General features: G+C 34.3%; 3 protein-coding genes across 3 annotated transcripts; 1 reads left to right on the top strand and 2 right to left on the bottom strand.

The window, feature by feature from the left end:
- Window positions 1-2,115: 2,115 nt before the first annotated feature.
- Window positions 2,116-5,975, bottom strand: LOC114175753 (uncharacterized). Its single transcript, XM_028060544.2, has one exon. The coding sequence runs from the start codon at window positions 5,924-5,926 to the stop codon at window positions 2,447-2,449; it is 3,480 nt and encodes a 1,159-aa protein (XP_027916345.2). The 5' UTR covers window positions 5,927-5,975; the 3' UTR covers window positions 2,116-2,446.
- Window positions 5,976-14,708: 8,733 nt separating this feature from the next.
- Window positions 14,709-16,563, top strand: LOC114175462 (uncharacterized). Its single transcript, XM_028060220.2, has 2 exons — window positions 14,709-15,250; window positions 15,975-16,563. Exons 1-2 carry the CDS (start codon window positions 14,709-14,711, stop codon window positions 16,561-16,563), a joined length of 1,131 nt encoding a protein of 376 aa, XP_027916021.1.
- A 3,725-nt stretch (window positions 16,564-20,288) lies between these two features.
- LOC114176707 (kinesin-like protein KIN-7G) lies at window positions 20,289-26,990 on the bottom strand. Its single transcript, XM_028061834.2, has 14 exons — window positions 26,796-26,990; window positions 26,100-26,514; window positions 25,472-25,561; window positions 25,269-25,369; window positions 25,067-25,180; window positions 24,913-24,994; window positions 24,717-24,784; window positions 24,572-24,631; window positions 24,344-24,468; window positions 23,257-23,587; window positions 22,645-22,749; window positions 21,454-22,554; window positions 20,937-21,256; window positions 20,289-20,826 (listed from the first exon to the last, which is right to left on the bottom strand). The coding sequence occupies exons 2-14, from the start codon at window positions 26,305-26,307 to the stop codon at window positions 20,505-20,507; spliced, it is 3,027 nt and encodes a 1,008-aa protein (XP_027917635.1). The 5' UTR covers window positions 26,308-26,514; window positions 26,796-26,990; the 3' UTR covers window positions 20,289-20,504.
- Window positions 26,991-27,261: the final 271 nt, after the last annotated feature.

Genomic DNA, 27,261 nt, shown 5'->3' on the forward strand with positions numbered 1-27,261 from the left:
CCTGACTTGATCACAAATCCGGCAACAGTAGAACTATGACTCTTGGGAATAACTTCTTGCATATGGGTGCAACGGAAGTCCCAAAATCAAGTTTCTCCTATTAGTTTTTATCAGAAGGAGCCATTAGAAATATTCAAATAAAGAAGCATCACTTCCTATATTGTAGAGGATGTTTGTGTTTGACTCTAATACCATATAAAAAAGATTTAAAGAATAATTCTGATATATTATTTCAAAGAATAGGTAGGTACCATATATATATATATATATATATATATATATATATATATATAAGAGTGCTATAATTCCTCATCTATTAAAGGAATGAGTGCATAGATTTGCTCACAGAGGTAATAATACCTAAATTATAGCTAATACAATATTTGACATATCTTAACAACTTTTACACTTTCTTTTCTATAACAATCAGGAGTAAATTAATAAGTTAAAAATAGATATTATATTTTAAATAATGATAAATATAATTCAAAATAAAAGATGTTAACTTAATATTCATGTTAAGAGACATTAATTTTGATATAATTGTATTGTAATTTTAAATGAAGTATTATTTTAAGTATTTCATTATTTATTTTATTTTTAATTTATTAATGGTGTAAATATTTTTTTATATAATATTTTAAATTTTATCATTATTATATTAGTAATACTATGTTAGTGTATTATTATTAAAGATTATTATATTGTTAAGAATGAAAAATCTTCTAAACTCTTTCCTTACAAGAATCTAGTCTGATCTCAACTCTTCTAAAGATGGAAAATATGTAAAAGTTCTTGAGAGGTTTTTAAAAGAGTAAATCAGAAAGACTTCATTTTAAAAATTTTGTTTTGAATTTCAAATGAAAATTTTGTTATCACATTTTTACCATATTTTTTAATTGAAATTCAAGTTTGGTTGCCATATATTTTTTATCTTCAAAGGTTTAAACAATTTATAATTTTCACATTTTAACAATACTTGTCTATGTTACTGAAATTATTTTTACATTATTATTTAAATTTAACATAATTGCATTATAATTTTAAATGAAATGAAGTATTATTTATAATATTTATTATTTAGTTTATTAATAATATCATTATTTAATTATTTTTATATCATTATTTAATTTTTATATTATTGTATTAGTATCATTATGTCATTGTATTATTGTTATATTATTATGTGTTATAATAAATTATTAATTTTTAAGAACCATTAAATTTGTTGAATTCTTCATGTTCCAAATTTGGTTCTTATCTTAAATACTTAAATACGAATTATTCATACAGGTTGGAAATATGTAAATATTATTTAAGGGCATTAAAAGGGTTCAACAAAAAGCTGTAATTTTTTACAATTTTCTTTAGATTTTGAATTTCAAATTCTTTGTTACCATACTTTTACACAGCACTATAGTTTCTGTTTCTAATTTTGAATTTCAAATTTTATATAAACATATTATCGATCTTAAGAGTACTTTAGTTTCTGTTTCTAATTTTTAATTTGATAGTTTTTTTACCTTTTTCTAACTGTGCAAATTTTCTCTTCAAACTTTTAAAAGCTAAGAAATTTAACACTATTTGTTAATTGGCTATTCACTAGTTAATGCTTATATGTATCAGCTTTAATTTTTTTTAGCGGAAATAGACGAAAAGATTTGGCGAGATTTGCTCTCTAAAGTCAAGACACATGCAGGTACTTCAAATTTCACAGTTGAAAAAAGTGAAAATTTTGAGGATTGTTATCATCAACTTAGACTTGTGATGCTTCTTGTCGCATCAATTCTTCCTTTTTCATTTCTGTATTTTCTCCGCCGCGTCACTTACTTCTAAATTTTCTTCTTTCACACTACAAAAACCTCAAACAACACTTAATTTAATCTTCTACAATGCAGCATCCAAAACAAAAGACAAGATCGAAAGTGATGGACGCAATCACATAATACTTCACCATATTATGAATCGAATATTAGAACAGTTAATCGTTAATGAACAGTTGTATAAACATAGAAAATATAAGTAAATGATAAGAAAAATTGAAATGAGCATAAAAACAAAGGTACTGGATACTGAATGATTAAGTTAAACAAATTTGGAAGATGAGATGAAAAGTGAGTGACAAATGATTACTTTTTCCTTCTCTAAATCCCTGTTGCTGATACACGCCCAAAAGCTAAAAAAATGGTCAAAATGACAGATAATATATGCAATAATCCAAATCAAATAAATCAGGACCCACCCTGCACAATGCCTAATAATTGAGACCTTCTACCACATCCTGTAATCGAGTCTCCGAATTCCAATTTCAAATTTTCAATTTTTTTTAACTACAACTAGAACCAGAGTGAGAGCCACGTGTAACAGAATCAACGTCTGACATCACCAAGTTCCATAATAAGGAAAAATATGTCAAACAACAACAGACACGTGTCTGTTGTTTATGTTACACGGGAGAAGGTTGTGTGGTGGGTTCAGCGGAGGATGCAATATCGGGTCCAACACGACAACCTTCGAGCATGAAGACGATGTCAGCCATGGTTGGTCGATCAAGAGGGTCTGGGGCTGTGCAAAGCAGGCCAACTTTCACACCCAGTAAGAACTCTTCCCATTCGGAAGACTCTGGGTCAAGTTCAAACAAACCAGGCTCTAGTAGCTCTGTAATTTGACCGTTCTGTAACTGTTTCTTCACCCACTTCACTATATCCTCATCCTGCGTGAACATCACTGGTCTCTTCCCAGTGAGAAGTTCCAGCAAAACGATGCCGAAGCTGTACACGTCACACTCTTTCGTGGGTTCCCCTGTTAGCACAGCCTCAGGGGACACGTAACCCAACGTCCCAACTGAAGCAGTGCTTGAAGTGGAGGCTTCAACTGGGTTGGTAACTGTTAACTTGTCCAACCCGAAATCTGATAAATGGGCTTCGAAGTCTGCATCAAAGAGCACGCTTTGGGGTTTGATGTCACCGTGGATAAGTGAGGATTGGTGTAGAAACGCTATGCCACGGGCTATTCCTAATGCAATGAGGTGTCGCATTGGCCAATTCAGAACGTGACCATCTAGGTGTGATGCTTCTTGGAGCAATGTTGCGAGGTTCCCATTTGGCATGTAATCGTACACCAAGAGTCTAACATCCGATGGGCCTGCATAGTAGCCTCTGAGAACTGTTAGGTTCCGGTGCCTAATTTTTCCTAACGACTCGGCTTCTTTTCTGAACATGTTTTCGTCTAGTAGTAACCCGTCTGGGAGCTTGCGAATGGAAAGGACCATTCCGTCGTTGTAACAGGCCTTGAATACTAAACCGTGTCTTGTTCTGCTCAGCACGTTTTCTTCATCGAATTGCCTTGTTGCTTCGACTGTTTCGGCGAGTGTGATTTTGGCGTTGAACATGACGAGTCTTGGTCCGTTGGTGTCAGTGCTGCTTCGACCTTGACTTGTTCCTGAACTTGTTCTTGGACTCTTTTTCTTCTCTCCCGACACTGCTGCTTTAATCCTTCTGCGCCATCTCAGAAGGCTGGAGATGTAGAAGCAGCAACACAATGCCAATAAGCAAGCTCCAACCGCGATGATAATGATTAACACTATCGACCTATTTCTCTCACTATTGTCCGTCGCTTCGCACTTTCTATCCAATGGTTTCCCGCACAAGTTCTGGTTACTTGCAAATACAGAGGAGTCGTTGAATTTAGAACCCAGCATAGGTGGAATCTCACCTTCTAAGTTGTTGCCTGAGACATTGAAGAACACCAAACCGGGGATGGTGTTTAGATTACTGGGGATTTCGCCACTCAATTTATTGGCAGAAAGATCCAGCACAGTTAGGTGTGATAACTTGGCCAATGACCCTGGTATAGCACCCGAAAGTTGGTTGTGATCTGCTAAGACAACGGTTAACTCTGAGCATTTGGAGATATCCTCAGGCAAAGCCCCAGTTAAGTTGTTCTTACCTAAATCAAGGACTTTCAAATGGACTAGGCCAGAGAGATCCGCGGGAATGGGACCCCTGAAGTAATTTGATCTAAGCTCGAGAATTTCAATGTCAGGGCAGTTTCCAATTTCCGGGGGAATCATTCCCGTGATTCGGTTATTCAACAATGAAAGAACAGCCAAAGATCGGAGAAAGCCATAGCTCTTGGGAACATGCCCAGAAAACTCGTTAGAGCTTAGGTTCACGTATTTCAAACTGGTCAAGCTGCTAAACCCTTCAGGGATCACCCCAGACAACTTGTTCTCTTGAAGAGCAATGATCTGCAAACTGGGAAGCCCCGAAATTTCATATGGCAATTTACCGGAGAGATTTTGTTTGCTCAAATCAAGTGTTGTGAGCCTGAAAAGATTCCCCAATGTGGAAGGAATTTCTCCATAGAAGCCATTACCACTCAGATTCAGAACCATTAACTTACTCAGATTCCCAATTTCCCCAGAAACATGACCCGAAAACTGGTTTCCACTGAGGTCCAACACTGTCAAATTCTTCAACCCCATCACTTCCTCTGGCATTGAACCATTCAATCTATTACCTCTTAAACTCAAAGTTTCAAGAGAAACAAGCCCACCAAAACTCACCGGAACAGAACCAGAGAAATGGTTCACACCAAGAGACAGAACCTTCAGCGCCGTCAGATTTCCTATAAACGAAGGAACCTCACCGGAAAACCGGTTTCCTTCAAAATCAACAAAACGCAGGGACCTACATTTTACTAATTCCGGCGGAATCTCGCCTGAGAATGAATTATTGGCTATCTTCAGCTCTACCAATTTCCAGAGATTTCCAATTTCCGGCGGAACCTCGCCGGAAAGTGCGTTACCGGAAATATCGAGAACCGACAACGTGGTCACGTTGGTTAGCCACAATGGAAACATGCCGCGCACGCCATTTTGCTGTATATCCAAAACCTCAAGAACACTGAAACACGTGGCGGCTTGAGGCCACGCGAAATCCGTGAAACGGTTAAACCCTAACTGGACGATGCGCAGTGACGGCGCTTTCAGCGACACGTTGCAGAAAACAGAAGCCGGAACGGCGCCGGTGAAGTTGTTCTGCGCGAGCGCCAACACCTGGAGGTTCGGGAGAGCCGCAATCGCAGCCGGTAACACGCCGGCGAGCGCGTTCCCTTCGACGCTCAAATGCACGAGCGAGGAACAATTCGCGAGAGACGAAGGTAAGGTTCCGCCGAGAACATTGTGATCGAGCCAAAGGTATTGCAGATTCTGAAGCTCTCCAATGCGCGCCGGAATCTGGCCCGAGAACTTGTTGTAGGAGAGGTTGATAAGCTGAAGCTCGGAAAGAACGGCGATGGTGGTCGGAATCTCGCCGGAGAAGGCGTTGGCGGAGAGGTCAACGTACTTGAGATGGAGGGGAAGTTCTGCGGGGATTTCCCCAGAGAGGTTGTTGCCGGCGACGTTGAGAATCTGGAGAGCGGCGAGGTTACCGATCTCCGGCGGGAGTTGGCCGGAGAGGTCGTTATACTGTAGGAACAAGGCGCGTAGGAGCGTGCATTTGGAGAGGGATTGGGGAATTGTGCCGTTGAAGGAGTTGGAGCGAAGGCTTAGCCTTCGAAGCATGCGTAGGTCTGAAATGCGGTCACCAAGTTGGCCACTGAGTTGAAGGCGAGGCAGGCGTAACTCGGTGACTCGGTCGTTCTTGCAAGAAACCCCGCGCCAGTCGCATGGAGCTAACGGCGTAGATGGGTCCCAGCCGTTAAGCGCGCCGAGAGGGTCGTGAAGGTTGAGCTTGAACGACGTTAAGGCTTGGATCTCGGTGACGGAGGCGCAGTGGGCGCATGATAAGAAGCGTGCGCACAATAACAGTAGGATGAGAAATTTAGTCATGGTAGTGAAGGGAAGAAGAGAGTAAGGTGTGAGTGTTTTGTTAGTTGGGTTAGTTATGCCAACATCCTTAGCTCCCCCATCTTCCCTCGCCATTGCTACACCAAAACCTCATTTAACCTCTTCAACAATAACACTCCACAGGTTTATGTTTCACTTTGTGTATTTATATATATCATTTTCAAAATATATTTTATTTATATAGTAAAAATATACCTGTTTGCTATAAGTTTAATATGATTTTAGTTTTCAAGTATAAACAAATTGAAGCAACCTAGAATTGCCATTTGCCCAAGTGCATGGAGAAAACAAAAATAGAGTTGTTTTATATTTAAAGTGCTATGTTTTATAGTTAAAACAACAATGCAATCCAGCTGTTGTCGGTCTTCTTCACTAAACACTAATTTAGCAGTTGTATTATATTTGGGAAAGCCTTTTCATAATACTATTTTAGAGTTTTTGGGTGATGGAATGAAGTGTGAGATTGGTGAAGAAGTGGACGGTAAGATCAATGAACTTGAGACTGAGATTATAATGATAAAATTTAACTAAAACATAAATTTATTTGAAAAAAACACAAATCATCAAAATTAAAATAACTATGGAAATAATGTCATTCTGTATTTATTGTTATCAATTTATACGACGTAGTAAAAAAGATTAAATTTAACACAGTTTAAATAAAAAACATAATTGAACAGAAAAAAAAATGAAATTAAACAAATTAAACCAAAATAATTGTTAAGGCTACTTTATAATTAGAACTCAAAAATATTCATATCTATCTGCTTTTCATTTCACATATTGATCCTGTTATTCTGCATTAGTTTGATGGGTGGGTAGCGGAACAGAGATGGACCATAGAGATTCTCTCTCTTATCAGTCTCTGTCTTTAATGTGCCTTTGTACACACGTATTTAATGCACTTCTCAACCTTTTATAATTTATCTTATCATAAATAAAATAATATATATTTATGTACAATTTAGGGAATGACCGAGGTAAATATGAATATTTTGATCTTGATTAGATAAAGATTTGTTATTGAGTTGAGATGATTTTTTAGAATTTGGCTCAAGCTGAGATAAATAGAAAGTCGATATGAATAAATTTTGAATCGATTTAGGATATGACCTGACTTTGAAAAAAATATAGACAGACTTTGAGGAGAGTGACAAATCTTTGTTGTGACCAAAGGGATTATAGTCCACCCCAATTTTTTTATATTTATATAATTTAATATATAATTTTAAATATATTTTTTAAAAATTTAATATTTTTAATATATTTCATGTATTTGATATTTCAATTTTTTTATATATTTATATTTATATATAAAAAAAGTTTTTTCTATCCACATCTATTTTTTAATTTTATCTTTGAAATAATTTTTAAATAAAAATAATTATTTTATTAATATTTTTTTTTAAGTGATCATTTATTTAATTTAATATTTTTTATTTAAATATTATTATAAATGAAAATTAATTATTTTAAAATTATTAAAATTATTTATATTTAATTTTATAATTATAATAATTATTATTATAATTATTATTATTTTTTATTATCGTAAAAAAAGTAAATACAATATTTGTACTAATTTATATAAATTTTAGAATTATGCTTTTAGCTCTTATTTTTGTTAAAAAATATCAAATTGGTCCTCAATTTTTTTAAGTCTCAATTCGATCCTGATTTTAAAAAAAATGATGCAATTTGATTATTTTTTTGTTAAATCTCTTGAATCGGATCAATATTTTTTCATCGAAATTGAAGTTGTTAATAAGATTGTTTTCTTTGTTGGTATAATTGACATAATTCCAGTGTCAATTTTGATGAAAAAATTTAACGAGAATGATCAAGTTGTATCAATTTTTAAAAAATTGGAACCAAATTGAGAGTAAAAAGAAAAACTAGAGGATCAACTTAATATCTTTTTTACGAAAAAATAGACCAAAAGAGTAATTCAATCAAAATTTTGACACCCTCAAACTATTGATTGAAGATCCGTCATTATTTAAGGAAAAATACGATCTAATTTTGGACTGCTCTTGAAAAAGGATATGGAGCGACATCATTCCAATTTCAATGATTTGTTCTAGAGGTACTAATTAATCATACTCTCAGTTACTACAAGAATCCATCCATCCTGAATTTTAAGGAGAGGTGGAAATTTGAAATATAAACGGTCTTTTTCGTACCTATAAATACAAATGTCTATTCCAAAGGGAAGCACAAACTTTTTCTAGATTAATGTCCGACTTAATTACGAAAGTCATAATTTATCTTCTCCTTCCTATTTGACTGACGAGCTGGTTTAGTCGTGGGAAAACTTTCTTTATAAATTATTGAAAAAAATAGAGAAACATTGATTTTAGCTGTAATAATTTGAACAGCTTTATGGCTTTCTAACTGAATTGTCTGATGGAAGAGAGATTCTGAAAAAGTGAATTGGTGTATTGTACATGGTAGGTGTTGTTTTGTGGATGCAGTACAGAAATAAAGCAACAAAAGGAAGTAACGTCCTTCGGTAGGACATCAACTACACCGGCAGGAGAAGGGAAGAGACATGTGTAGTGTTATTTGGGCCAAACTTATTGTGCCCCCATGATCAGCTTAAGTTTCGATTACTCTGTTTTTTTTTTTTTATGTGTTCAATTTATATTTATATTTATTATTTTATTTATCTACATTATTTCTGTTTGTCTTACTAATTTTGTTCGTATCTACTTATTTATACGTAAATTATTGTATTCTTCATTTTACTCTCTTCATTCTGCTTTTATGTTTTTAAATATCTACAGCAAACATAAGAAACAGCGCCACCCACCGGATATGGACCAAAAATTATTATAAGCCCTTTTTATAATATTTAATTTACTAATATATTATAATCTCAGTTAATTTCTATATCAATTATCGTTTTAAAATTTAGAATTAGTGATTGTTATGTTTTTAAATAACTATGATAATCGAATACAATATGAAATGAATGAGAGGTGCAAAGAGTAGTGTAATGAAGAAATAATTGAGAAGGTTGTGTGATTGTATTTAATTTAAGAGATATGTTAAATGAATTGGCGTAGTTAAATGTTAGTGAAGGATGTGATAGCAGAATGATTGAGGTATGTGTGTGTCGTCTATCTTATCTTTGCATGTTTAACTTTCCCTTCTGTTTTGTTGTCGAGGCTTTTAATCAGTGCATCTACTTACTTCCTATTCTTTCACATCACCTTCCTTCCTTCCTTCCTAAACCATGCATTGCCTCTGGTCTCCATCTTTCCTTCTACTTTAACTTTCTCAAGTCTTTCATGCAAAATTTTTCAAACATTTTTCTTCGTTATTTTACTATTTCGGTGCAATTGGATTCACTTTGAAATTACCATTTAAAAAAAAAAAATCATACTTGGATTAGTTGTTACAAGTTAACATGACTTCTTTATATTAAGATAATTTTACTTTAATTGAAATAAATTTGTTTCAAGTGAAAACGACTTTGATGAAAAAGTTCTAGTTGTTACAACTTTAGATAACTTTTTTAGAATATATATATATATATATATATATATATATATATAATATTATACAATTTCAATACATTTTGTAAAATATAGAAATAATCTAAAACTGTGTTGACTTCAATTTTTTCATGAAAATCATCTTGACCTGTGTTAAAAAATAAAATTTTAATCTAACTCAATTATACAAAATTGACTTATAAGACGAGGTTTGTATCTTATGTACTATAAATTATTTTATCTCTAGTCAATAATACATTTTCTGATCAAGATAGACACATCTTGAAGGTAGAAATAGACATTAATAAATTATTTAATATAGGTTAAAAAATTATTCCATTTTAGTAATTTCTCACGATGGTAAAGAGAACTCATTTTTATGTTAATATCCATAGATTACTCATAATGAATCTATAAATATTCTTTCATGTCAATTTTAATAATGTTTGATGCTTCCTAAGAAAATTCTCTTGGTCGTATATGGAAACAAGCAATCTGTCCCAGATGTTTCACTTCAGTTTCTATAATTTAATGTTGGAATTGAGGTTTGGATCTGATCCACTTCTGGTCTTGAAATGGAATAACATGGTGACAATTGCTTGCGCCAAAATAAAGAACAAGGGGACGATAATTGAGTTTTACGAAGCTAAGGTTTCTTGATGTTGTGATGGATAAGACATGTTTTACTTGTTTGGTACTTCACACTTTCATCCCTAGATTTTGGCTTGACGTTCAGTGTTCCCTTTTGGTTCATTCCTTTGGGCTTCAAAGGTCAATATCACTGGGGAATTTAACTTTTTTCTTATCTCTAACAACATTTTACATTGATTTTTAAAAAAACTCTGCTAACTAAAAATGAAATAGTTGTAATAATAGGTGTGGGGGCAATATCTGGGAGTGGTCAACACATTAGCCGAAGTTGAAAGCAGAAAGAGCCAAGTTTGCACTGTTTTTAGGGTTTCCAATGGATTTTTGGGCATAAAGTTGTGGCAGGATCAACTTAGATTGACGTCATGGGATTTGAAGGACCACATGTGGATAGTTGAAAATTTTGACAATTGAAGACAAGGTATTCGACAAAAGTTCTAATCAGTGCAATGTTTTTGGAGGTAGTTCTGGGAAAAAAAAAACAAAAAGGATAGAACAAAGGGAAAAGGGTGAGTGTTGTGGTATGCTGCATTAACCTAGGCCAACCAAAAAAAGGGTTTCATTGCATAACGTGATCCTGCCAGCAATTAGTGCCCTGGCAATGCAAGAAATTAATCACGACCCTGTTGTGTTAACAGGACTGTCTGGTTTGGTGCAGTGGTTGAGAAATGGAATGCGGTCTAGCCACTCTGCTTCATCATTTCAATTTCATTAACTTCATCGTTCATGTATATCTAGGGGTGGCTATGGACCTGTTCCGGCAGGCCGGTCTGCACGGCAGTTAAAGAAACATGTGACATTAAGCTCGTTGGACCACAAAGGTTCAGTCCGTATAATCCGTAATCTGTATGAGCGATCCACGATCTGCATTAAAAAGAAAAACTTATACTTGGATAATGATTATTTCCTTTATTGAGTGCTCATAAATGTTTTAAATATTTTTATAAGTGACTGTTTTAAATTTTTTATGACTGACAAAGACATTGTTACAGTGTTATGTATTTTTTTAATGCGTTGAGATTTGAATATTATGGAAATATTAAATTATTAATTTATTATTCAATTTTTTTTAAATTTTTGTTTGATTGTGTAAATTTGTTAAAAAATTTTAATTATTATATATTAAAAGTTTTATCATAAATTTTTTTTAAAAGTAAATAAATAAAAAAGCCTACAGACTTTCGTATCAGACTTTTCAATCCACGTCTTTAACATGAAACAGATTAGTCTTATCCGTGTTTTGTGGACCAAATATGAACTGGACTTAAACAAATCGGACCTAAAGAGACAGGACCAATTCGTATGATCACCCTATGTATATCACTTTAATTGTGTATTTTTAATTATAGGTTTTAAACATATAATTTCATTAAATGCTTTTATAAAGTATAATTCATATTGATTACTTATCACAATTTGAAAGTTTAACAAAATTACCTCTTTGTAGAATTTATTTAAACTTTTATGTAGAGTAAGAGCTGAGCGCGAATTTAAGGCATTTGATTTTTGACCATTTTTTTGTCTCTTTGTTTATAGAATGGAACTGCGACAGGTCATATATTAAATGCTTGGTCACTTAGGTCAAGCACTCCTCATAATTCTAATATGTTTGACATATTTTACAAATTTTCTTTTTTATAATTGTCACATATATTCCTATGCTTCTTTTTTCTTTTTACTATTTGTTTTATATTTTTTATCCAATAATTATTTTTTAGTGGTACGGTCTTCAGTATGTTAAATTAATATTATTAGATCAATGCGTTTAAAGTATTTTTATCGCTTTAAAACTTAGCTCTATTACAATTTTATTTTTAAAGAGCACATTAAGTTGAAGGAAAAAAGTTTATTTCAATTACTCAACGTATTAGTTATTTATTTATTTTATGACTGTCTTATGTTTCAGTAAGTATCTCTAGCGTTATCTTATTTAATTATTTTATATTATTTATAACTATAATTTTTTTTTTTAATGTCCTTAAAACTCTTATCTTAATTTGTAGTTTATGGTATTTTTTATTATTATTATTATTGTTATTATTATTCCGTGTCCCTGACTTTACACCATCTAATCTTTTACTATTTATAATTATATTTAATTATCATATTTGGTTAAGATGTTTCTAATCTTATTTTATTTATTTAATTATTTTATGTTATGTGTAATTAAATGAAGTGTTTCTAACTTCATTTTGTTTGATTATTCATATTATTTAATAATTCTTAATTATATATATATTTCCTAATTTAATTTAGAATATAACTTGTTGGTTAGTGAATAATTAATTATAAACGATATGTGTATATATAGAAATGTAATAAAAATTAATTCTAAATTTCATGATAATCATATACGGTGATTGTTAATACACTAAAAAAAGTAATGAAAAAAATTTTCAGAAATAATAAAAAGAAATGAAGATTTGAAAGTAATTTATATTTGAAAGTTTTTGACTTGAGAATTTAAGTAAGTAAATATTAAGTAAGATAAGTAATCTTACATATTTTTTAACTATGGCAATGTTTATTTATTCTAATTAGCCAAACACAAATAATATTTTCAAGAATGAAATAAATAAATAAAAGGTTTAATTACTGGTAAGGTACCCAGTTTGGGTCAATGATGTCAATTTGGTACCCGGCAAAAAAAAAAGTTTCAATTTGGTACCCAAGTTATTTTAAGTGCATCAATCATGTACATTTTCATTGACGCCGTTAAAGTCATTAACGTTGATGAATGAACAGGTTGACACAAATATTTGACACGTGGTATGGCACTTATTATTGACGTGGTATTTTCAAAATAACTAATAAAATAATCTGCGTTTGAATTAAAAAATTAAGTTTGTGAGAGTGTTAAGTTTGGAAAGTCGAAAATGTGAGTGAGAAATGAGAAGGTCTGGAGGAAGAAGCGATCGGGGTTTCTGCAAAATCGAAGGGCGAATCGATCGGAGAAGGTGAAATCGTTCGGAGAAGGTGAAATCGTTCGGAGAAGGCGATCAAAGGTACGTTTTTTTGAGACCCCTGTTCCTCATTCTCTTTAGGGCATGGATTTAGGGTTTTTTTATTCGAATGCGTTTGCTTTGAAATTGGTGTGTTGGTATGCTTTAGGGTGTTGTTTTTATACGCGTTTGTCGGTTGAATGTGCTTTTTAAGTAATGCGGTTGGTTGTGTATTTGTTTAATCAATTTTGTGGTCCACCGTTTGTGTGAAAGTGACGGTGTTATAGTTGTGGTCCCCCATTTTAAATTATTTGTTGGTGTGTATGTGGTATTGACTGTAAATTTGGTATTATTGTTTGGGCAATTTTATAGATTACAGATGGACGACCACTTTGAAGTTGTCTTCCACCATGGGGGAAAGTTTATAAATGATGGGTCACTAAAATATGTGGGTGAGAGCAATACCCTTACATGTGACCCAGATAGGTGGAGCTACTTCGAAATATTGTCCATTCTGAAGGAAATGGGGTATGTGAACGTCAAAAAGATGTGGTATTCAGTGGGTGGAGGTTCAGTGTTGGAAGGAAGGTTAGAGTTGCTAAGTGATGACAAAGGAGCATGCCATATGGTGAATATTGCCATACTCAATGGCCAAGTGCATCTTTTTGTTGTGCACATGGTGTCTGAACCTCAGATAGTTCATTTGTTGGAGTATGGTGGTAATGAGGTTGCAGCTGATGAAGAAGTTGATGTGGAAGATGTTGCAGAGGTAGGAGAAGACGGTGGAGTTGGAGCTGTTGCAGTGGTAGGAGAAGATGTTGGAGTTGGAGCTTCTGTAGAGGTAGATGGTGGAGTTGGGATTGGAGCTGCTCTAGTTGTTGATGTGGATGTTGGGATAGGAGGTGGTGCAACTGTTGGAGAGGATGGTGGAATTGGAGCTGTTGCAGAGGTTGGAGAGGTTGATGGTGGAATTAGAGCTGCTGCAGAGGTGGGAGAGGATGATGGTGGAATTACAACTGCTACAAAGGTGGGAGAGGATAATGGTGGCGCAGAGGTTGGGGTTGAAGGTGAGGATAATTCTGCTATAGAAGTTGGGTTGGATGGTGTTGTAGAGGTTGATGGTGGTGCAGAGGTTGGGTAGAAGGTGCAAAGGTGTCTGAGGAGGAATCATCTGAGGGCAATAGTGAGAGCGATGAAGATTTTGATGTTCATAGTTGGAATGAATCTGAGGAGGAATTATTTGCTGCTGAAGGAGATGATGGTCTGTTTGATGTACCTATTGGAGGAGATGATGCATCTGAAGATGAACTTTTTGAAGTCAGAATTAAAGAAGGTAAGGTTGGTGAAGTGAGAGGGTCATCATCCCAAAAGCCCAACCCTAAACATGTGGACCAAAGAGGATTTTCTGATACAGAATGGCAATCTAAAACATTAGATAGTGATACAAGTGATGAAGATAGAGATAGATATGGGAGTTTTAGTATATTTTCTCAACCAAAAAATATGGATGACTATAACTGGGAGGTTGGGACTTACTTCACTGAAAAGGAACACTTCACTGATGCAATTAGAACTTATGGGGTGCATAGTGGGAGGAAGCTGAAAATATTTAGAAATGACAAAAGAAGAATTTGTGTTAAGTGTTTAGGTGCGAAGGGTAAGTGCAAGTGGTAGGCCTACTGTGCTTACAAGGCTGCCCAAAGCACTTGGCAATTGAGGAAAATAATAAACAAACACACTTGTAGTCGTGAATTCAATGTGAGACTAATGACTTCTAAATGGTTGAGTGGACGGTTGGAGAAGACATTAAGGGACAATCCAGGTGTTAAATTGACTGCCTTGAAAAACAAGATTGGAAGGAAATGGAATATAGGTGTTTCTAGGTCTATGACCTTTAGGGCAAGGACAATGGCATACACAAACATAGATGGATCATTTAGGGAACAATATAAACACATTTATGATTATGCAAATGAACTTTTAAGGTCTAATCCGAGGTCAACTGTAAAAGTTCATGTTGAAGAGAATGAGGGGAACCCAATATTCAAAAGACTTTATGTCTGTCTGAAGGCCTGTAAAGACAGCTTTGTGTCTTGTAGGCCCATAATTGGTGTAGATGGTTGTTTTTTGAAGGGCAAATATGGTGGTGAGTTGTTGACAATTGTAGGAAGAGATGGAAATGACCAGATGCTCCCTTTGGCATACGCAGTAGTTGAGGTTGAAAATAAGGAGACATGGAATTGGTTTTTGGAGACCTTGGTGGGCCTGAACTTTGCTGCACTTATACATTTATTTCAGATCAACAAAAAGTAAGTTTCTTGACCTTTTTTTGTCACTTTTCAGATTCTTATTCAACTGCTATTTTTTTAATAATGCACTACCTTACATTACTTTGACAAGGACTGCTCCCAACATTGCAAGAATTGTTACCTGGTGTGGACCAAAGGTTTTGCGTGAGGCACATCTATTCTAATTTCAGGAAGAAATTTCCTGGAAAAAATCTGAAGTTGTTGTTATGGAAAGCAACCTACTGCACACATCCTCAAGCATGAGAGGTAGTCATGAGGGAAACTAAAGAAGTTAATCTAGACGCATTCAAACACTTGTTAGCCATCCCCCAAGGTATGTTGTAATAAGATTCCTGTAGTGTATTGTATATAGTGTGAACTATTTTTAAAGTCAATTTTTTTTTTTGCAAAGTAGGTTTTGGTCTAGGTCCAGATTTACAGCCAGACCTGCATGTATTACACTGGTGAATAATATGTCTAAGGGGTTCAACAGTACAATTCTGGATGCAAGGAGCAAACCAATTATCAGTATGATGGAAGAAATTCGGATTTATCTCATGAAGAGATGGGCAAGCAATAGAAAGAAGATTAGTACATTTGAAGGTACAATCTGCCCACGAATTAAGAAGAGAATGGAATAGGAGGCAAAAAAGACTAAATATTGGCTTCCAAGGTAATACACTTTATTTTTTGCCTCCTATTTTTGCAAACCACAATTCACTTTATTTTTTTGCACTCATAACAGCTGGTCAGGACAAAGATTGTTTGAGGTGAGTCATAGGTCAATGATTGGAGAACAATTTGTGGTTGACATTGACAAACAAGAATGCAGCTGTAGAAAGTGGACCATAACAGCAATCCCATGCTGCCATGCGCTGACTGCTATTAGATTTTTAAATTTGAATGCTGAAGACTTCCTTCCACATTGGTTTCTTGCATCTACTTATGAAAAGACATGTTTGTCACTTATATACCCTGTCAACGGACCTCATCTGTGGGAGATCACTACTGCAAATGATGTTTTGCCTCCAACAAAGAGGGTCTTGCCAGGAAGACCGAAAAAGAAAAGAAGATTGGAGGCTTGGGAATTGAGGAAAGATGACACTCAACTGAGACAAGGTGGTACCCGTAAAAAATGTGGGTTATGTAGAGAAATTGGCCACAAAAGAACAAGATGCCCACATGCTCCTCCTGCACCAGCAGAAACTGCTCCATCTGGAACATTACAAAACACAGATGCAGACCCTACTCAACCAAGCCAGAGCATTCTACAAACTGAGCATACTCAACCAAGTCAGCCCATTCCACCAACTCAATGTACTCAACCAAGTTAGACTACAGAAGTCTCAGCCACAGAATCACACTCTTCCAACACAAGCAAGTCAGACTTTACCAATACAAGCAAGTCAGACTACTGCAGTCCATCAAATGCAGTCTACTACAACAGCAACCTACAGAGAAAAAATGTCCTTCAGGAGGGGCCCAATAATGAATCCGTGATTGTGCAATACTATGTCAATTTAAATTTTATTTGCTGTTGTGTTTTGGAAGATCAAATTGGAAGAAACTTTTGTAATCTGGTGGTGTATTTTGGTTTATATTTTGAAAAGCATTATGTATTTTGAACATCCACTTGGTACGAACATCAATTACCATCTTTTGAGTTAGCAGAACAATATTCAATGAATGTGATATTGGGTTATTATGCACACATTGGCTTATTACTGGATGGCAATGTTTTTGGCTTATTATGCACAGGTTGCCTTATTATTGTTGGATGAATATGGTAATCCAGTTTGTGTGCTTTCATGGTGTAGTTTTTTGTGGTTTCATTACAAGGCTATATATGATTGCTGGATGAATATGATGCTCCGGTTTGTGTGCTTTCATTCAATAATCAAATATAGTTCAAATAAAGTGACAGGAAAATTTACTGCAAAGCTATTTTTATTCCATAATCTTAATCCATTACAATAACATAACGTAAATACAAACATTCCAACCCATGAAACTGCATCCACACCCACTGTACTCCATCCAGGTTACAACAAAATCAAAAAATTTTGCTCAACTTAGAAACCAATATTACGTTCACTAGTCCCAGAAAACATATTACCCATGTTCAAAACTTAATCCTTTTTTCAGACACCATAATTGATTTTTCAAGAGCATATATTTTTCTCCTTTGTCTTCCTATGGTTGCATCTCTTTCATTCCCATTGTCTTCGTTGAACCACTTGAAATAATTGCATCCTTTAGATTCTTCATTGCCACCACTTCACTGGTTACAGGAAATGAAACCCACAAAAATGCTTACCACCAACAAACATTATGGAAACCAAAAATTTAAACAATAATTCATACCTTGTAGTTAGAGCACCCAAGAAATTGTTTTCCAAAATTCTTAACTGTTTTAGCAACTCTCAACGCTGCAACCTCCCCACAATAGCACATTTGGGTTCCACCCGCACTCCTATACGAAACAATAGGGGAGGAGACACTATTTTTTTGTGATGCCCACGAAGAACACAGACAACCCTCACTACGAGACATTGAATAATTGATTGGAAGAAGAAGACACACAACAAGAAGCAACCTCTTCAGCTCTAAACCTGCAACCGAATGGAGAGGAAGAAGAAGATGAGACATTGACGAATTGATTGGAAGAAGAAGACACAAATCAAGAAGCCACCTCTTCAACTCTGAACCTACAACCGAATGGAAAGGAAGAAGAAGATGATATGGTACTATTAAGAGTTAGGGCAAATTTAGACTTCACCTTTCATTAAATCACCACTGCACACTGTACAATTATTTTTTTTACACGTCTTCTTCTTTCAATGACACATATCCGTTATCCATTTCAACGCCGTTCCTGACAATCTAACGGGATGTACCTGATTGATGCACTTAAAATAACTTGGGTACCAAATTGAAACTTTTTTTTCGCTGGGTACCAGATTGACACCCTTGACCCAAACTGGGTACCTTACGAGTAATTAAACTTAAATAAAATGTGTAAACGATATATATATATATATATATATATATATATATATATATATATATATTATCTAATTTATTTTCACTTTATTTTTTTTATACGAAATGAAATGAAAACTCAAATTTAAGTACATGAACGTGCTAAAGTATCCAAATCTATTATTTACTACAATCATTTCAACAATATTTTCTACAATAGACTCATTTATCCCACAAATCTTATGAGTTAGGTTAGATTAGACCTTTTTTTTTTACCGAACATAAAGTGAGTTGATTCAGGCCTAATGACTTAACTTGTATTGGCAGTTCTTGTTAAACATATAGTCAACATAAACATCATTAAAGTTCAAATGAAGGGAAAAACTTTATTTGAACTTGATGAAAGAGAATCCAAAGAAAATGAAAAATATAAAAAGAAAGTTTAAAATTAAAAAGAAGAGTATGAAGATGCATTTATCTAGAGAAGCTTGATGTCCAAGAAGAGAATAAAATGAAGAAATGTTAGATCAAGTTATTCATTTAGGACTTACCAAAAGTTATATGTAATAATTAGAATGTAACTTTTTTTTCATAAGAACATAACAATCCAAATATTACGATTAGATTATAACTTAACTCTACTTTAGTTAGCAAAAATACGGATGTCACCTCCAACAAAAGAAATATTTACCTAATGACAATCATGAAAGGAAGTTTAATATTACTGTTATAGAATTAACAAAAGTTAAAGATGATAAAATATAAATATTTAGATGAATAAGATTAACTTTAATGAAGAGATGGTTCATGTAAAAAAGTAATGATAATAATTACAAGTAAAAGAAATAAAAATAATAATATGAGAAAGAAGATAATGCTATCCAAGTGGGATTTAAATAAATAAATAATGTTTCGGTGAATATTTAGTTCTCTTTACACAAGATTAGTTAGTTTTTTTGTTATTATGAGATTCTTGTGACTATTTTCTGGTCCTAAAAAACTTGAGAAAATTTTCGTTTAAATGGACACTAGACATAAGGGAAATAAACATTAAAATTTTATACCCTTAAATCCACTTTCTTAGTTTAGTCCAGCCCTAACTAGAACGAAAACTAAATTTCAAACTTCAAAATTAAACTAGGAGAGAATATTAAGAAAAATAGAAATGTTGCAAATATATGCTCAAATAACTGTAATTTTAATTAGAATAAGTTAGTTTTTAGAAGTTTTTATTTTCTTTTCAAATCTTGGATATTAATTGAAAAGGCAACGATAAGATCTTATCATTTATTTAGATTTAGAAAAATATTAATTTAAATTTACGATTAAGGTAATGTTAGTAGGTGAATTTGAGCTAAATTTAAATAACATCTTTAACTCTATGCAAGTGTTATCAGCATCCTTAATTCTTAAACTAGAAAAATGTACAATCTGTGAAAAAAATTTGAAGACAAATACCTAGTGACTCGATAGGACATTTTGGATATTTTGAATGGTTTCCTTGTGAAGGTGTTATCTCCAAAACGTAGAACATTAGAATGAGCTTTAAGAGCAATCCATCTCCGTTGAAATCGATGATACCTCAAACACCAAATAAGATTAACTTATGATCATACCTTCAGTTCCGCAAGCAAGCCATTCCTTACCTCTATGTAAAAAAAAAACAAAATGTCAAAATTAAGGGATAAAGATGTTTTATGATTGAAATTATAAATTTATTAAATCATTATTGAAGGTTCTATACAAAAACATAGAAAGCTTTTAACTAGAAAATAGTATGAAAAAAACTCATGGTAGGTTTTAATTAGGAAGCATAGACTTTTCTATACTTATAAACACCACCACGTACTTGTCATATGCAATTAAATCAAATTTAAGTTTTCTTAATTATTTTCTTATCTTGTTCTAACAACTTCGTCTCTACATCAAATTGCAGAGTCTAGAGAATACTTCATAGATTCTTCAAATGTGAAACTCGAGATATGTGAGAAAAGGTTTATAAAAACTAATTGTTCACTAGTTACTATGCATTCTTCTATGCACAGAAAGGGCAGTTCTCAATTATTAGGTAAGCACATTGTACAAAAGAACTCTGTAACTTGGAATTGCAAATCCTGATAAACTCTTTACAATCAAGCAGCAATTGAAGTTAGAAACATAAAAAAGAGATGAGATTGTTTTTAGAAGGTTGAAAAAAAAAAAGAAATGTCCTATGTTAAATGGAGCCAAAGGGGGAAATTTTACATGGCCAAATCAAACTTCCTATAGAATAATTTGCTTTGACAATCAAAGCTTACAAAATATTCTTCATACTAGTTGTCCAACCAAAAGATCTCCTTTTTGGGGTCCGGGGGGCAAAATTGAGCCCAAACATCTCCTTGAAAGCCTGATCTGGCTCTACTGAACCAACCAGCTTTGCAACAATGGTGGCACTCTCTCTAATGTGGTCCATGTCATCTGTTTTTGACCACAAGCGATGGGATAGCTGCAACCTTCTATACTTTGAACTTAGACTAACTCCCCATTTAATATACAAATTCTCTCTTTCAGATTTTGACAGCTTCTTCTCCATTTGTTTGCTCAACATCTGTCTCTCAGCTCTCAGATACCTATGGCTGTTTGCAAAAGAAAGGTATTGTAGGTTTTGTAATTACAGAAAACGTGAAACTTGTTTAAATACAAATTCATAAATCTTTTTAAAGAAGATTAATGCTTCAAGTCTTACCTTGTGTCAGCGTTAAGGATATATCCGTCTTCCACAGTCTGATTCCCTTTGGCAAAAGTTTGCTTGAGATAGAACAGCCTTCTGAGCTCTACTTCCATATAGATAGAATCTGATGGGTCTCCTTTGAATAGAAGGAAAAAGTAAGTCCTGTGAACCAATGAAACATGACAAGCATCCCAGAGTCCAATAATCTGTTTCTGCAGCCGCTTAAATTCTGAAGACCATTCCACCTGTTTTTCTTCCTCAGATTGCAATGGGTTCGAACCAACATCTTTGAACTTCTTTGGAGTATTATCGGACTGCAATTCATTCGCTGGAACCTGCCATGCAAAATGACTCAGAATCATTGGTTGAATTTTCATTTCAAAAAGGGTTAGGCATGCTACTACCATCATTTGCATGGTTGACCAAAATACAAAACGGAATCGGTATATTAGATTAGAAGCATTCATAGTTGGATCAATGGAAGACACATAGAAGCAAATTAAGGAAGAAAGATGAACAACTAGAAGCATACCTCGGGGTTCGCTTGCAGATTTGAACTTTCAAGATCATCTTTTTCCTTTTTTCCCGGTGGTAATGAATTATCGTCACAACTTTCGTTATCAATGTAGGTTTTCGTATTCTGAATATCTGCAGTACTTTCCTGGGAATTCTCGTGATCATCCCATGATAACCTCTCAGAATTGGCATTATAATTGGGTGTCGAAGTCTTCTTCTGAGGGTCCTCTGGTGCTCGAGTGAAGTCTTTTTCGGTTCCTATTGGGGTTGTGTTCTGAATCATTTCTTCTTGGTCAAACCAATCTGAAGATGTATCTCTCATGAGAGTCTCTTTACAACTTCTACTTCTGGTTAATTTCACGGTTTTAGAACTAGATGCACCACTTTGTGTCAGCGATCGAGATATTTTCTCTGAAGAGGGAACAACAAAACGTTCTTCTAAGCTGTTTATTTCTTTGTTATCCTTTAGCCCAGCTGACCACAAATCTGGTTTTTCTTTGTCTCTGTTATCAACTTCGGTTAATCCTGAGACGGTTGGAGATGATACAACAGACTCTCTGCATAAAATTTTACTTATATCTGCTGAATTTGAATGTTTATGGGTGTTTGTAATTATGTCCTTTAGCCCAGCTGACCACATATCTGGATTTCCTTTGTCTCTGTTACCAACTTCGGTTAATCCTGAGACGGTTGGAGATGATGCAACAGACTCTGTGTATAAAATTTTACTTCTATCTGCTGAATTTGAATGTTTACGGGTGTTTGTAATTGTGTCTTCTGACCCAATGCACGTAACTTCCCTGCAACCTTCCTCTAAATTATCTTGGTGCTGTTCTTCAACACTTTTCTGATCCAAATCATTCTCTGCATCATCAAGACTTTCAACAGAAAGCACAGGAGAAGAAATCCTTACGGGAAGACTCTTTTCCAAATCAGGGAGTTGGAAATAGTTCTCATCAGAACTATTGCTATGTCCATCCGAATATTGAGATGCATCAAAAGATCTGATACTCTCAATGCAGTCAAAACTTAACGAATTTGGTGGCTCGGTAGTTCGATTTTCAAAGTCAAATGAACTTCGCACACGTAATTTGGGATACTGATGACCCAAACTGTCCTGGATATTGGGTTTGAACATAAAATAAATTAAAAAAGAATGACAATCACTACTTTTAATGCTTTAGAGTAGCAAATACAGTACTCATACCAATTCACTTGAGGACGTATCGTCTCCAACCACTTGAAGCATATCCTTAATTTGAGAATTAGCAAGGTCCCGCTGCATCCTCAGATCCATTACCTCTCTCTTTAACTGCAAGAACAGAGGAACAGCAAGATTCATATTTACAGCTTAAAAGGGAACTTAAAAGGGAAACACAAGCTCAGACTTAAGGAAATTATTGTGCCCTCATTCACCATATATTCTAAAACTCATCTTCTGATTGGGCGTAAATGATCAGTAAATATACATAATAGTGGAAAACATTTGAAGTTATCTCACCAAAATGCATTTTTTTTGTACATAAAAAGACCAACTGAAACTGGCTGTTCTGTGAGCACTTCAGGGACCGTTGTTGTCTAAGAATAAAAAGTCTACAACAGGGAAGGTGTGGAATAAACCCTGAACTGCAGAACATTACAGGACTAGTAACAAATATTTTTAAGGAACCTACTACCTTATAAACAGCGCAATCTACTTTTACCTTTTAAGGAAATGCACTTACATGATGTAACATTATGGTGAATATATTTCACTAGCGTAAGAAATTCTACTTTGACAAACGTAACGAATCTTAGTTCTGAGAATGTTGATCCTTACCATCTCAATTAGGAGATCTTTTTCCTTCAGCAATGCTGACGAATCAGGTTTCGTTGGCCTTAAAATTTTCAACTCACTTTCCAGTCTAGCCAACTCTTTTTGCAGTTGCTTGACCAACAACTTATCAGACATCACTACGTTGACTCTTGCATTGGTTGTCACTTCTTTAGCACAACTAGCAAATAAAAGGGTGTTTCTGGTTTGTTCAACATGGCTCCTTGCAGGGCTCATGGTGCAGATGATTGCAGTTTTAGCATTGCCTGCTAATGAGGACTGCAGTATGCGGGTTAGCTTTGAATCTCTGAAAGGAATATGTCCATTTCTCCCCTTGCTGCCATCAAATTAATTGTTTTTAGGGTAAGGCAGTGTTTCTAAAAAATGAGTATAAAAGATTCTTAATATCTCAAATATTGATTATATTGACGCATTCGGTAAGTTCATGAAAAAAAAAAGTCCGAAAAAGTTTCTTCTCTTCATAATTCCTAAAGTAATAATTGTAACAGAATCAGTTGGCATGATTATTGCATAATAATAATAATGTAAATTAACGATTAAGTAGTGCGCTATAGTTTTGGGCATTAAATGGTAAATATTTGTGTTTCTTTCATGTGTTTTCAATATTTACTATCTATAATCTTTTTGTACCACAAGTAGAGTATATCTTTAAAAACAGAGAAAAAGCTGATCCGTTAATCTATATGAAAATGCATAAAGGTGAACGGTGAAATGACAGATGATGGAGAAAAGAAAGGCGACAGAACCATTATGGTGGTTTCCTTTTTTTTATGTAATACAGTTTTGCAGGTTCTGCCGTTAGAAAGATCGGTAAAAAAAATCACCACAAATTTGAATTTTGAAGATGGGTTAAGAAATCACCATATTCCATTATAAGAAAAGTAAACCTCATATAGCCGAAAAAACTATATGTTTATAAAAATGAACACTCTTCCAACCTCTTTAAATCCAACACGTATCTCTGCTATTTAAAACTTGTGGTGCAAAGTTCTGGATACGGCAAAAAGTATGTGGAGACAGTATGCATTTAGTTGAGTAAAATAAATATTGAATGCAAACTTCATAAGCTAACCTCAGTTTGCGGATGACAGTTCCTAGAGTTAGTAAACTACGGTTTATGTGGCAACCCTCTTTCAACCTCGTACCAGCTGAATTAGTTTGGGATGCCCGTTCACTCCCAGCAAGATCGACGAAATTCTGTACCCGGGGAAAAGATTTTTAGTTTCAATTACTGTTCTTTCAACATAAAAAAAAAGTAATTCTTCTATATTTTTCTGTGATCTGAGTGAATCAGTCGTACCACAGAAGCGGCAAAGGAGTTCGTATTTCCCATAAATTCACTTGCAGAACTTTCAACTGTCTGAAGAATCACATTAGTTAAGGAATCTTAGCAATGAGGACCTACAAACTTCTCTTCCCTTGGACAAAAATATGAACATACGTACCAGTCTAAGAATCTGATGAGATCTGGAGCTCACTTCATTCAGTGCGGTCTCCCCTATTTGCCTTTGAGCTGAAATATCCAATCAATTTTATGATAACTTAGCAGTCAGCTCAGGCTGGGCAAAAGCTCAATTTGTAGTATGAGAAAAATTAAAAGAAAACAAAAATTGATAGAGAGTAAACCTCCTTAGTCCTTACCTTCACAGAAAAAAATGAGTTCTTGAAAATGGTTCCAGTTCCTTACAGTTTCCTCCGTGAGTCTCTCAACAACTGTCCCTTTCTGTTTAACTTACAAACTGTTAGTACAATGTAGAAGCACCAGCTTTTTTAAAAATCTGATGAAGATATTTACCTCTGGATCATCAAGAAGTCTGAGAGGTGTACTGTCAACGCTAAGGAGATCCCTGACAGATTCATTATAGATCTCCAATGCCGAAAACTTCAACACAAAATCCCTTTCCATGTGCTGTGAAAAATAAAAAATGCAATCAATATAGGGTTTTGACAATGAAAAGGCAATGCGTGATTAATCGAAGAGTTCATATTTCATTTACCTGTTCAATGTAGTTGAAAATATCTGCTACAGCGTACTCTGTTATACCACTCATGGTGTATGTTTTTCCGCTGCTTGTTTGTCCATATGCAAAAATGCTTGCTGATCAAATAGTTAATCAAAGACCAAATAAGCCAATATAGAAATTCCAAGGAAGTTTATTCTTATGAAGGAAGAAAGGCGATGAAGGGGAAACAAACTCACAGTTGATGCCACTGAGAACTGAAAGAGCAACTTCCTTAGCTGCTTCTTCATACACCTGCCTTGTATCGCTGTCAATACTAAATACTCGATCTACAGAAAAAAAGAAAAAAAAAAAATCAAGGTGGATGAAGAGAGGGAGTCAACTTCAGCTTTTAACCCATGTTTATTTAATGGAATTAAAGCCATGAGTATGGTCTTAATAGAATTGTTTAAATGACAAAAACGATGAACCGCCTTCTATTTCAATGCATAGAAACGACCAGATTTATGACATTTTTATATAACTTTGACTAAACAAAGATCCGATAGAGCCTTTGATGGAAAACCCCGAAAAATTTCATCAACTAGCATCACCAACATCAATTATGATGGACTCCCACCACATTCTCCAAGTTAATTCATTTGGCCTTATCTTATAAATGAAAACCATTCAAAACACCCAACAATTTCACAACCCAGGTAGCCCTGTATGAAGCAAATTAAATTAAGCCGGTGCTTCCACTAACTTATTTTTCAATCAAAAATGTTTTCAGCCCTAAGCATTCTGCATCTCGATTATAAGCAATTCATACATAAACCTAACATCAGCAAATCTACGTATGGATTCGTAAGATTAGCCTCTTCGTACCAAATGTATAAGCTGTTGGATACAGGGACCTTTCTGTAGCTGAAAGGTTGCTCCTGTACATGATGGTTGTGTGATTAATGCATTCCCATTCAGACAGATCATTTCTTAAGAACTCCTTTTCATTCAAAGGTCTCACACGAACAGAAACAAGAATCCTCTCCTCACTGCCTGCTGAGCCTTGCATTGCCTCCTCTGCAATGGAACCCATTTCCTCTACTTTCTCTGTAAAACTTCAATGCCCCCAGTTTGACAATGAGATCATGTCCTGAATACAAAGCACCCCAAAAGGCCACTTCGACGTTCAGTTATTTTATTACTTTTTAAGTTGTTTTCTGAATTTTGTTTTGTACTATTGCTGGGATGGTATGGAACACAAGGGCCACCAAAGCTTTCAACCCCCAATCATTATCTGCGGCTACAAAATAATCAAAAGTTACAACTCCATAAAGAAGAAATAAAAATAAAAAGAATGATTTTGTTCTACGCAGTTTCAAATATAAAATTTTCCAGAGAGGGGCCAAAAGTAATAATTGACCAGCGTGACATGCTCCTATAATTTTACACAAAAATACGGTCTCTACGTATTCTAATGGAAAAATTGGAGTTTTCTGGGATGTTCCCCGAGACACAGAACAGACTGTCAAATTCTCCCTCACATGGAACATTGAACTTTTAGAATTAGTTTTAGAGAGTTACCAACGGCGACAAAGACTGGGGAGTCAAATTTTGCAGGAAATTCTTCACCAACTTGGTGTGCTGAGAAATATAGGAATAAAATATCCGAAATGGTATTGCCAGAAGAAAAGAAAATTTTGAATGGACGTAATTATCTTACTAAAATTCCCAGTTATTTCTCTTGTGTAGAATTGTCTTCTTGTTCTCCTAAATGTAGCATGTAAAAGATAATCCAAACAAAAATGACATAAATTAGAAACAATTTTATATTAAAAATAAAACCATAATGGCAAAGTGCCCTCATAGCTGAACCGTTAATCTGACGCGAATTTTGCCGTGTTTAAGAAGAAACGGTTAAAATTGGAACTAGATGTCCCGAATTAATATCCGAGCTTCATTCAGATAATAAACATTAATCTATTATTATGGATCAAACACAAAGAAATTCACATTTTCAGAACAAACAAAACTCTAGATCAAATTTAAA

This window comes from Vigna unguiculata, chromosome 3 (assembly GCF_037176805.1).
Source record: "Vigna unguiculata cultivar grain cowpea cultivar isolate G323 ecotype 2 chromosome 3, ASM3717680v1, whole genome shotgun sequence".
In the NCBI taxonomy this organism is placed as follows: domain Eukaryota; kingdom Viridiplantae; phylum Streptophyta; class Magnoliopsida; order Fabales; family Fabaceae; genus Vigna; species Vigna unguiculata.

Coding starts and splice junctions, on each gene's coding strand:
- LOC114175753 (XM_028060544.2), bottom strand. CDS start 5,926: ATGGCGAGGGAAGATGGGGGAGCTAAGGATGTTGGCATAACTAACCCA.
- LOC114176707 (XM_028061834.2), bottom strand. CDS start 26,307: ATGGGTTCCATTGCAGAGGAGGCAATGCAAGGCTCAGCAGGCAGTGAG. Junction 24,785..24,912: donor ACTCATTTTTTTCTGTGAAG/GTAAGGACTAAG, acceptor TGGATATTTCAG/CTCAAAGGCAAATAGGGGAG. Junction 22,750..23,256: donor AAGATCTCCTAATTGAGATG/GTAAGGATCAAC, acceptor CTGTTCTTGCAG/TTAAAGAGAGAGGTAATGGA.
- LOC114175462 (XM_028060220.2), top strand. CDS start 14,709: ATGACTTCTAAATGGTTGAGTGGACGGTTGGAGAAGACATTAAGGGAC. Junction 15,251..15,974: donor TTATTTCAGATCAACAAAAA/GTAAGTTTCTTG, acceptor CACTCATAACAG/CTGGTCAGGACAAAGATTGT.